At 46.8% G+C, this 12240-nt stretch overlaps 1 protein-coding gene across 1 annotated transcript in view; it reads left to right on the forward strand.

Moving 5' to 3' along the window:
* The window catches only part of LOC117463484 (phospholipid-transporting ATPase ABCA1-like), a 163310-nt gene that overhangs the window by 129515 nt on the left and 21555 nt on the right, over positions 1–12240 (forward strand). Inside the window, 5 exon segments of the mRNA XM_034105727.1 lie at positions 500–606; positions 2338–2479; positions 3229–3363; positions 4977–5080; positions 6268–6360. Coding sequence (XP_033961618.1) covers positions 500–606; positions 2338–2479; positions 3229–3363; positions 4977–5080; positions 6268–6360 — 581 coding nt within the window.

The following is a 12240-nucleotide window of genomic DNA, read 5'->3' on the forward strand; positions in this document are numbered from 1 at the left end:
GCGTCAGTGTAAACCAAACGTAAATGCCAGAGGAAGATTGAGATTCACTGATCACACACTGCATCTGCTGCATGCATTATTTACATCAAGACCAGCCCTCTGCCAAGCATGCACAAGCACAGGTCACAAATAAGCAGGGACCAGTGAGTGTCAGGAATCAAGTATTCACGAGGAGGGTCACATGATGCCGAGAGGAAGTAAAATCATCTTCAGTTGAGTTTGTCGAGAAGAAGCGCTGTGGGCTTTTACTCTGTGTGTCCCCGTGTGGCTGATTTGTTGATTCAGTGTGTGTTGTTGTATTTGTTATTTTTGCTAAACACAGACCCAGTCATGCATACAAACCGTAGTTTCAATTATACTGCACGCTGGGAACAAACATGTACACCGGATAATCTTCATTATTGGGGTTTTGAAAGGAAGGAAAACATCATATTTGAGATGTCACACGGCATTAGCGCCTGCTGAGTTTCTAACGGAGGCCTTCCCGTTTCTCCGGCAGTGTTTCGGCTTGCTGGGAATCAACGGGGCCGGGAAGACCACCACCTTCAAGATGCTGACAGGAGACATCCCCGTCTCCGGAGGGGAGGCTTTCCTAAACGGGTACAGGTGAGGACGAGTCCCTGAGAGCGGAGAAGCTCGTCATGATTAGCCACTCAACATGGAGAAGGAGATCAGCTGTTTCTAGCTCGCACTCAGCTTTCTATTCCTCCCTCAGGTTGAGTTTTTTTCCTGCCCACTTTTCAACTGTGCTCCTCTCATGTCGTCTGCTCGCTGTGATATTCTCTGTTCCTCACATATTGCATTCCTTTCCACATCCTCGCACCGCCCTGTGCTGTTTCTGTCTCTGCCTTACAGAATCAGTCAGAGGAAACGTCTGTACATGCCCAAAAGAAACACCTGAGCTTTTGAGCAAAAGCACTCTCCTTTATTTTTAGGAACAAACCTCCTCCACACTCTGCGGTGGTGGATGTTGGTCGCTAACGCTTCGTTTGTTCATTTCTACATGTGGTTATGGAGTGAGGTCTAACACAGAACTGCACATTTTTATGAAGGTGAGGATCAGAGAGGAATCCCAGAAGCCTTCAGAGGAAACAACACCTGAAAAGGCAGCAGAGAAGAAGCTCCGTTATAATGCTTCAGAAGCAGCAGCAGCGACTCGTTGGAGAAGAAATGGATTTTAAAACGACTTAAATAAGCACGACCACATTTACAACAAAAACAATTCTTTGAGAAATAGGTCAGTTTGTGGAAGATGCCGTTGCCTTCCATTGTCAGAGAAGAAGATGCATGTGTCATGTCCACACGCTACATGTGAAGAAGGTACCAGAACAAACCCCAATTATCTGCCATTATTGATTCTTGATAAATCACATTTCAGCCGAGGAAGAGTCCCTTCTCTGCTTGTACCGCTGCCGGCATGTTGAGCACATTTGACATGCTATCAATGTTAGGCAAACACATACCTCTGTCGGCTGATTCTTCTTAATATAAGCCAAGTTAGATGTCATAACACAAGTAGAGATGGCGGTTTTCAGCGGCCTAGTTCAAATCACATTCAGCTCTCAGACTCTATATCTCTCCTGGAAATTACCATGTTGGGAACATACCGTACTTTTTGGACTATAAAGCGCACCTGCATATAAGCCGCAGCAGCTCAATTGTCCGTCTGTCTTGCTCTCGTTCTGTCTCTCGGTTCCACTTTTACTTTGGCGCGCTACCTGTCTCACTCTTTTCCGGCCTCCAGCTTTTCCTGCTGGAGCCCGCCCCTTAGAGGTGGCGGGCGCGGACCGGTCATAGAGCCCGTAGAGTTAAAGGTGGTTAAGTTTACCTGTAAAATCCATAGATTTAGGAGGTCCCCTAGTGGCCGTTAGCAGTACAAAAAAAATGGGGGAAAAAGTCGCGGCTTATAGTCCGAAAAGTACGGTAAATATGTCTATGTGTAACAGGGCAACTTTAAAACGAAGAAGGTAAATCAGCGGTAACATTTGCCTGCAGGGGGGGGGGCATTATTGCAGGACGTGGAAAGGTGCATGTCTGTACAAAGACATATTAGGCTCTTATAGGTTAAAGATGTCAAGGTGTTCTCCTCTCATCACAGACACAATGTGTGTGTCACTGAGGACGAGCAGTAGTACGAGCATTGAGATGTCCTCCATCATGAACACCTCGTCCAAATCACTATTATGCTTCATTTCTCAAAGCGTCTCTTCAGATCCCAGATGCTAACTGAACCGATTCTGTAAACCCCTGCAGGCACTTTACTCTTTTTATTATTTCACCTTCTATGACCCTAACACGCATGTTGGTGTTAAAATAAGCATGTAATCTGTCCTCCAGCATCCGGACGGAGATGAGGGACGTGCATCAGAACCTGGGATACTGTCCTCAGTTTGACGCCATCGACGAGCTGCTGACGGGGCGCGAGCACCTGGAGCTTTACGCCCGGTTACGAGGAGTCCCAGAGAAAGAGGTCGCAAAGGTAAATAGCCAATGTAAATGAGTTGTGAAGCTCTTATACAGTACATACCCTCCCATGTTCTAAATCTTCAATATGTTAAATGCTGTGAGGCACTTAGCATTGAGGAGGCACATATCAGTTATATGTTCACTATAAGAATACTTGAGGTGTACTTATGCAGCCGGGTGATGTGGAGGTGATGGATGACCTCAGCCTTACATAATGCAGCTGTCCGCTGGTGCAGAGCAGCAGCTGAAGGTCACTCTGCATTATTCACTGTTCTGCTACTGAGGCCCTGTGCACGCTCTGCAGAGAGGAGATGAAACAAGGAAGAGGCTGGGGGCCCTCAGACCGGAGCCAGAGCTTTGATATCTTCACAGCACAGGGATCCACTTCCTCTTGTGGCTGGGGCCCCTGTGATGTGCCTTTTTTGGGCAACAATTCTGGATGCAAATGGAGCCTTTTGTGTATTGTTATTTGCATATTGCACATGCCACCGGCTGCATTTGTAACTCCCTCACATGGACAGCAGGCGGTCTACGCATCTTCATCTCAGACCAACACAACACATGTAAAAACTGTATTGTTGTACTTAAAAGATCTAGCACATGTTTAAGCGAACTGCCGGATGTTAACTGTCCTGAATGATGTACAAAGGTTAAAAAGGAAAGCCTCTCATTGTTACAGTCGACATTCAGAACGTCACGCATCATGTCAAATGGGATATTGTGGTTTATTTGAACTCTTTTCACTTGATATGTTCTCTAAAGGTGGCAGAGTGGGGGGTGCAGAAGCTGGGGCTGGTGAAATACTCCAACAAGTCGGCAGGGACGTACAGCGGCGGGAACAAACGCAAACTGTCCACCGCCATCGCGCTCATCGGCTGCCCTCCCGTCGTCTTCCTGGTGAGAGGCGCTGTGTACATGTCTGTGCGTGGTTGGAAAGGATGCGCTGCTGTTCCATTATAAGACTCAGCAGTGTAATGCTTTAAATCAATATTGATGCGTGCGGATGTCTGGATTACAGTGTTGTTTCTCTGAACAAGCACACAGGCTCAAATTCAAAAATGTGTAGAAAAACAAGTTGTGGATCACTGCAGGAATACTGAGTGCCTATTGAATTGTGCAGAACATGTGGATGAAAAGGCGTTTTATTTCAAGCTGTGGTCATGATTGAATTGTATTTCCGAGAGAGAGAGAACCAATTGGAAGTGTGCACGTTTTAAATTCCCCTTAATCGGTTATTATATTTCTATTCATCAGGACTTAAAAGTAAGCCCATTCCTCACTAATGGAAGATTAATGGAGGCATGACTCAGCATTAAATGTATCACATGGTTTAATGAACTACTTAAATGTGAATTAGGGAGTTGTCTGTGTTATTATGAGGGACAAACTCAAATGATCACACTGAGCAAAGTATACATTGCATTACGATTATTAAGATGTTTTTGATTAAATACATATCTCCTCTCACTTCATACAAAACGAAAACCATTCATTAGCATCATTTAAAGCAATTAGATGCTGATTATAATTTTCTGCATGTAATAATGAATGCATAATAAATAAATAATAATCCAGAATAATCTCTCCCTCCATGTTCGTTTCCTGGCTCTGCACACGTCCAGACCCTCTTCTGTTTCCTCTCTCTGAGGCGGGGGGTTCATGTGTGTCACTCTCCGTATTGTGTTTCACACACACAGACACACACACTGGGCACACATGTAGATACCCTGTAGGATGTGCAGTGAGGCCTGGAAGCAGCCGATGGAGCGAGTACTGACAGTCTGTAATCATGTACAGACAGACCAGCCCTGAGGAGAGAGTGTGTGTCTCTGTGTGTGTGAGAGTGTGTGACTTGTATTTCCCTCTATATTGACAAACAAGCAGTCCTACAGTACATCGTCAGCAGAAGCCTCTATCAGACAGATTGAACTCTTTGAAACATTTCCTTTTCTTCCTTATCTTTTGTCAGTCCGTCCAGATACCCCATGCTGTGGTAATTGCTAAATGTTGAATGATTGCTTGTTATTATAAACTTAAATTTCTTTGATTTTACATTATTGTCATTGCATTGTAGAAACATCTGGGAAAATGCAGTTCGCATACCAACCAGTAGTGCATGAGAAGAATTAAGTTGCTGTGTAATGTAGAGGTATAATATAAGTATATAAATATGATACATTACAGTATGAACAATATTAAAAGTTATAAACATTAAGAACTGTAGTTTAAATTATGAACCTACAATAGAAATACTTTTTTTGGCCGGGCCAAAATTTGAGTATTTCTATTTATTATATATCTTTCTTATATAATGTTTAATTTTAATTTTGTCATTTACTTTTTTATAACTTATTCATTTTTTTTGGGATTCACTTATTTTCATTTATTTATGTTTCTTTGTTTATTTTCTTATTTGTTCATTTATTTATCAATACATATTTAAAAACATTCAATCTAAATGTCGTAGATTATTGCTGTTAGTGGTATAAATAAATGGTGTTTTCCTTTAGGACGAGCCCACCACAGGCATGGACCCTAAGGCCCGGCGCTTCCTGTGGGACTGCATCCTGAGCGTCATCAAGGAGGGGCGCTCCGTCATCCTGACTTCTCACAGGTGCAGCAGCACATCCATTTCCTCTCATGCACACACTTCAACATAGAAATATTGACTTTCTTCCCCAGGATAGCAGAGCTGCACGAGCATAATTGTAATTGATTGGCGCTCCTCTTTAGCTGTGAGGAATTGGTAAAAGCGTAGCCGTTAAATCAACAGCGACACACCGACTGCTGTGAAGCTTTCATGAGGCCGCGTTGACCGACTGCCGTGAAAACAGAAACTGTCGATATCTTTTCAGCACTTCCTGCAGCTACTTTTCCCCCTGTCATTCTGAGTGAGGAGAAGATTAAACGTCTAATCTTTTTTGGACGTTGACGTGGATATGGAACATTTCACATGCCTATTCATTTCACCATTTCCCAAATGGCCTGAATCATTTGCGCCCCTGCTGCAGGAATACATTAGGCTCATTACATGTTGTTCTCCCTTCATGGAGGAGTAAAAGCATTTGTTGTATTTGAGGCGGTGTGGCTTAGCGGCGTCCAATGGGCCGTGGCGTCACCAGGTGCCGGTGTTTTGTTAAGAGGCACTTCACAACCTTTTACAAAGTCATAATCCTAATTACACAATCCCTCAGAAAGGTGTTACCTCTACTTCAAACACTGCTGCAGCCAGAGGGAAGTAAGAAGTGCATACTGTATGGTCCCTTTTTATCCCCCTAATTACAACCTTCATATTAAAGTAGACATGCCAAAATGCTCTTTTTATTTTTCTATTTACCTTTTTCTAACCAGGAGACAGTCTCATTAAAATAGTTTGGAAGTGACACAATTAGATTCCCACTTTGTTGAGGCTCCTTAAGAAGCAAGTTGAAATAACTGAATACAGTTTACTGACAGTCATTTCAAAGGACCTGCACAGACTCCGTATTGGTGCCACCTTATTGGTGGCAGCAATAAGTCGCCCATCGTTGGGTGCCAACTATGTCTTGGAGAAAAACACAACTCTCATACTAAGATGAAAGCGGACAGATGGATTCACAGGATATATTCATGACATATACTCATTGCAGGTCAACAATAAAAGTCCAGCCTCTACTTGTTCCGGTCCTTAACATTAGCTTCTGTTCCTGTGCTATTTTTAAATATGTATATATACTGGTATCTGGGTCACAGTGACATCGTCCTACAGGTGCCGTTTCCTCTGGTGTTAATACTGCTTCTTATTCCTGCTTTCCCCATCAGCATGGAGGAGTGTGAAGCTCTCTGCACCCGCATGGCCATCATGGTCAACGGTGCCTTTAAGTGCCTCGGGAGCATCCAGCATCTGAAGAGCAGGTGAGCCTCGTCTTCTTTCTTCTTCTTCTGTGGTGGAGGTGTGTTTTTGAAGAGGGAAGAGGGATTTTCACTTTTAGTTCGTTTGTTTCTGTTTCAATCGTTTTCTTTCACTGTATGATCTTACGTGGGGATATTTGTACTCTTTCCAAGTACGGTTAATTTGTTTTTTCCGTGCCTCGTGGCTGGGATGGCGTCCTTCGGGGCGCCGCCGGTGTCTCTGAGACACCGAGTGCGTTTGGTGGCTCAGGCCGCAAGCACAGTGGAGCAGGTGCTGCTGGCTGTGGGGGAGCAGGTAGGCCATGTAAACATCTCCTATGCTTCCCGCATGAACAAAGCGGTCGTGGTCTTTTTGAAAGACCAGAAATATGTAACCGAACTTATTGAGAGCGGATTAATGGTAAACGAGGAATATATCCAAGTTTCGCCGTTGGCGACACCGTCCACGCGGATCACTGTGTCTGGCGTTCCTCCATTCATCCCGAATGAGGCGCTGGAACGGGAGCTGAAGCGGTTCGGTAAATTTGCCAGTAATCTCCGCACTGTTGCTCTGGGGTGTAAAGATGAAAAGTTAAAACATGTCCAATCTCTGCGGAGACAGGTGTTCATGTTTCTGACTTGTCCCACTCAGACACTGGATGTGTCTTTCCGGGTGAGGCATGAAGAGGGGTTTTATATGGTTTATGCGAGCTCAGGGAACGTAAAGTGTTTTGAGTGTGGGGAGTCGGGTCACAAACGTGTTGCATGTCCACAGAGACGGCACGCCGCTCCGCCGGGTGCGGCCGAGCCCGTGGCGGCGGAGCCCGGGGCGGCGGAGCCCGTGGCCGCGGAGCCCGTGGCCGGCGGAGCCCGTGGCCGCCGAGCCCGGGGCCACCGAGCCAGTCGCTGGGGCGGCCGGGGCCGCTGGGTCGGCGGCCGCGGAGCCCGGTGTCGCGGGGGCTGCTGTTGCACCCGCCGGGGCCCCAGGGGCTGCGGATGAAGTAGAGATGAATATCGGGAGAGATGAAACGGGGATTGTAGAGAATGTGGTGAGTGTGAGAGGAGAACATGTGGAAACAGGTAAACGGGTGGGAGATGATGTAGCGGGACAGGTGAGGACCGGGGCTGTGGGACAGGTGGAGGCTGTTGGCACGCAGCAGGAGCTGCCGTCTGGCTCTGGGAGGCAAACAGAGCTTCAACAGGCTGCAGACATTAATGAGGTGACAGAGATGGACACAGACGGTGAGGGGGATTCTGACTGTGTTTCAGTTGCAGATAGTCTCTCTCATAACGCAGAGATATATTCTTTGGAAGAAATTAATGTCTTTTTAGATGAGTCCTTTGGCAAGGCAGTGGAAGTGAGAGAGTTTTTCCCTGACACTAACAAGTTTCTTCACACAGTGAGCACTCTTCAGAAAGTTGTAGGGTTAGACCTGCTGGATGAAAAGAAACGCTATCGTCTCAGGAAGCATGTGACTAATATGAGAAAAGTTCCGAAAGGAAGCAAAAAAGGGGGGAAACTGAAAAGGTCTAAATAATGTCAACATGATCATGCAACACTGGGTGTCTCCTCTCTGCTGTGTGTACCTGTCTGTTATCTTTCTCTATCTCCTTCCTCTGATGCAGGCTTTAAGGGTTGCTTCTTTAAACATTAACGGGGGTAGAAGTGCACAGAAAAGAGCTTTAGTGCTGGAGGTCTTTAATCAGAAAAAATTAGATGTGATATTTCTGCAGGAAACGCACAGTGATAGCCTGAATGAGACGGACTGGGGGATGTGGTGGGGGGGTCAGTATGTACTCAGTCATGGCTCAAACCTCAGTGCTGGAGTAGCTGTTTTTTTCTCCCCCTCTCTAAATGTTAAGATCGTATCCAGCACAGAGATAGTGGCAGGTAGAGCCTTGATGGTGAAAGTGGAACTGTTAGTTCTTTTTCACTTTTATTAATGTTTATGCACCCAATCAGGGCCCTGCACGTGTATCTGTGTTTCAGTTATTAAAAGATGAGTTGGACACTAGTGTACAGGGGGAGTGTGTGATACTGGGGGGGGACTGGAACGCTTGCACTAATGTCACTTTAGACAGAATAGGACGGGAGCCGCATCCTCAGTCGTCCCTTTTACTGTCACAGGTGATGAGAGAGGCTGACTTAGTGGATGTGTGGAGGATGAAACACCCCTCTGTCAAACAATACACCTGGATGAGAATGCTAGATGGGGGCGTCAGTGCAGCCAGGCTAGACAGATTTTACATGTCTGCTTCTTCTATTACTCGTGCAGTGAACTGTCACATCCAACCGGTTGGTTTCACAGACCATCAGCTAGTTTCTTTAGATTTAGTTTTATCCAACACAGAGAAGCCGAGATCCTTCTGGCAGTTTAATGTTAAAATTTTACAAGATTTGACTTTTTGTGAGAATTTTAAATTATTTTGGATCAACTGGAAATCAAAGAAAGAGTCTTTTCCCTCCCTGAGTCAGTGGTGGGAGGTAGGAAAGGCTCAGATTAGAGTGTTCTGCCAACAGTATACAGCCTACTGCACTGCAAACATTAGGAGAGCTATAGAGCAGTTCGAGAGGGAGATCAGAGAGTTAGAGAGTGTGTCTGCTCGAAATATAGAACAGTCCCTCCTAAAACAACAACAGCTTAACTGTTTTCTTCAGGAGAAGGCCAAGGGAGCCCTGATCAGAGCCCGTTTCACTTCCATGAGAGACATTGATGCACCAACCACCTTCTTCTTCAACCTGGAGAGGTCTGTGGGCCAAAGGAAGCAGATGGTATGTCTGCGTCTCCCCGATGGACAGGTAACCTCTGAGCCTGCTGAGATGAGGAGGCATGCAGTGTCCTTCTACACAGACCTGTTCAAAGCTGAAGGTTGTGACGTGGAAGCTGCTGATGAACTTCTTCAGGGTCTTCCACAGCTGAGTCCAGCCGAAAGTGACACCCTGGGCTCTGACATTACGCTGGAGGAACTGACCTCTGCGGTGACACAGATGGCCTCCGGCAAGGCTCCCGGCATAGACGGTTTACCTGCAGACTTTTTTAAACATTTCTGGAGTATTCTGGGACATGACTTGCTAGAAGTGTTGATGGAGTCCTTTGGGAAAGGGACTCTTCCAGCTTCCTGTAGGCGTGCAGTGATTTCACTGTTGCCTAAGAAAGGAGACCTAACCCTGCTGAAGAACTGGAGACCTGTGGCTCTCCTGTGTACGGACTATAAGATACTGTCAAAGGTCTTCGCTAACAGACTGAAGGTTTTTATCGAACTTCTTATCGGTCCTGATCAGACATATTGCATCCCTGGCAGATCAATTGTGGACAATTTGTTTTTGATGAGACACTTTTGATGTTTGTAAACTGTATAATATAAATGTTGGTATTATTTCTATTGACCAGGAGAAGGCGTTTGATCGTGTGGATCACACTTTTCTGGCGGCCACATTGCAGGCTTTTGGTGTGGGGAGCATTTTGTGTCCTGGGTGAAGTGTTTGTACAGTGATGCATGTTGTGTTGTGAAGGTGGGGGGAGGGCTGAGCAGACCTGTACCAGTTAAAAGGGGGATCAGGCAGGGCTGCCCTATCTCAGGCCTATTGTATAGTATTGCCATCGAGCCGCTTTTGTGCAGACTTAGAAACCGGCTGAGGGGCCTGTGTCTGCCAGAGTCAGCTCAGGCCCCCCCGGTGGTTGTATCAGCTTATGCTGATGATGTCAGTGTTTTTGTCCAGGGTCAGCGAGATATCCAGGAGCTACAGGACAGTCTAGCTTTGTACAGGAAGGCTGCTTCAGCCAAAGTTAATTGGGAGAAGAGTGAGGCAGTTTTGGTAGGTCAGTGGAGTCTTGAAAATAGGCCCAGTCTTCCTGGTAACCTTAGCTGGGGAAACAAGGGTTTAAAGGTCCTGGGAGTTTGGTTGGGGTCCGAGGACATGGTGGCACAGAACTGGGAGGGATTGCTGGAAAAGGTGCAAGCAAGATTAGCCAAATGGAAATGGCTGCTCCCCCAGCTGTCCTACAGGGGAAGAGTTCTTGTCGCCAACAATCTGGTTGCCTCGTCTCTGTGGCACAGACTGCAGGTGTTAACCCCACCGCCGGGCCTCATGAAACAACTGCAGCGGCTCCTCGTGGATTTCTTCTGGTCTGGTCATCACTGGGTGCCAGCATCGGTCCTGTACCTGCCCGTGGCGGAGGGGGGGCAGGGCCTCGTGGACATTACTGCAAGGACTGCTGCCTTTAGACTGCAGGCAGCTCAGCGGCTGCTGTATGGTGCCTCTCCCTGCTGGCTGGCTATGGCCCGGCTGCTGTGTGGTGCCTCTCCCTGCTGGCTGGCTATGGCCCGGCTGCTGTGTGGTGCCTCTCCCTGCTGGCTGGCTATGGCCCGGCTGTTGCTCTGGAGGGCGGGGGGCTTTGGTTTTGATAAACACCTGTTTCTGCTGAAGGCCCCTGCGTACAAGATCACTGGACTTACACCTTTTTACTGCTCAGTCATCAATGCCTGGAAGATTCTGAGTTTTACCAGACCACCCGACCCCCGGCCTGGGATGTGGCTGTTTGAGGAGCCACTGTTTGACACTGGTTTTCTTTCTGAAACCCTTTTCTCTTCAGCCACCCTAAAGAACGCGTTCATTGAAGCGGGAGTGGTAAAACTTGGCCATTTGACGGGGGTCTCCATGGAAACACTGGCTGAGGTGACGGGCATTCGATCAACCAGAGTTCTGGAGAACCTGGTAGATGAGGTGTGGCAGTCGCTGTCGCCATCCCACCTGACCTTTGCTCTGGATGCAGATCTGGCTGACCAGTGGAGAAAGGGACATGAGTATGTCTTTCCTGCCTTGAGTGTGGGTCCTGCGGTGGGGGAATGGAGAGAGGAGGAGGGTCTCCTGCTATCACTGGGGACTCTAACACCTGGAACGTTCAGCGCCTGCAATGGGAAGAAGCTATACCTTAGCTGCGTAAAGGTGTTAAACCTCGGCTCGCTTGCAGGCGTCAGAGAGTCGAGGTGGACGGATGTGTTTGGCTTGGGCTCTTCCCCTCAGGGCAGCTGGCGGATCCTGTATAAATCTCCGGTTGAGAAACGGATGGCTGACATCCAATGGAGAATTATACACGGTGCAATAGCCACTAACAAATACAGAGCTCATTTTGACCCAGGCACAAGGGGAGGCTGTCCGTTCTGTTTTATGGCAGAAACATTGGAGCATTTAGTCGTGTCCTGTCCCAGATTGGCTGGTCTTAAAAAAATGTTACAGGGGTGGGTGGAAGGGTTCGGGGAGGTTTTCTCCATACCACTTTTTGTCCATGGCCCCAAATACATCCTGAAAAAGAAGGAAACCCTACTGTTGATGAATTTCTTGTTTGCTAATGCAAAATTAGCGATCTGGAAAAGTAGGAAGAACCAACTTGCTGGAGTGGGATGGACGGATGCAGTGCTCTGTCTGAGGGGGCTGGTGGCAGCGCGTCTGAGGGTGGAGCATGCGTACTATACGCTGATCAATCATCTGCAGGGGTTTCTGGATGTGTGGGCTGTGGGGCGGGTTCTGTGCTCGCTGGGGAGAAGGACTCTCATATTGAAGTTTTAAAGGATAGGTGTAGTTTTTGTTTTTAAAGTGTGTAAAAGAGGATGTTTTTAAATGGGTAAAACGCTTTTCAAATGATATTTATTTGGTAGTCATGAAAATCTGTTTATTTATTTGATTGTGTAATGTTTTAGTTTTGTTCCGACTCTGTTGCAGGGTGGGTGTATGTTTAAAACAAATGCAAATAAAATTTGTTTTAAAAATCAAAAAAATCGTCTTCTTCTTCTTCTTCTTCTTCTTCTTCTTCTTCACTGGCAGGACGCAAACAGCTTCACGGCGTATACTGCCACCCGAAGTCCCCGGAGTTGGGGAAGGCTTCAGTAGAAGCTGCTGGGACT

Source organism: Pseudochaenichthys georgianus, chromosome 18, assembly GCF_902827115.2.
Source record: "Pseudochaenichthys georgianus chromosome 18, fPseGeo1.2, whole genome shotgun sequence".
In the NCBI taxonomy this organism is placed as follows: Eukaryota; Metazoa; Chordata; class Actinopteri; order Perciformes; family Channichthyidae; genus Pseudochaenichthys; species Pseudochaenichthys georgianus.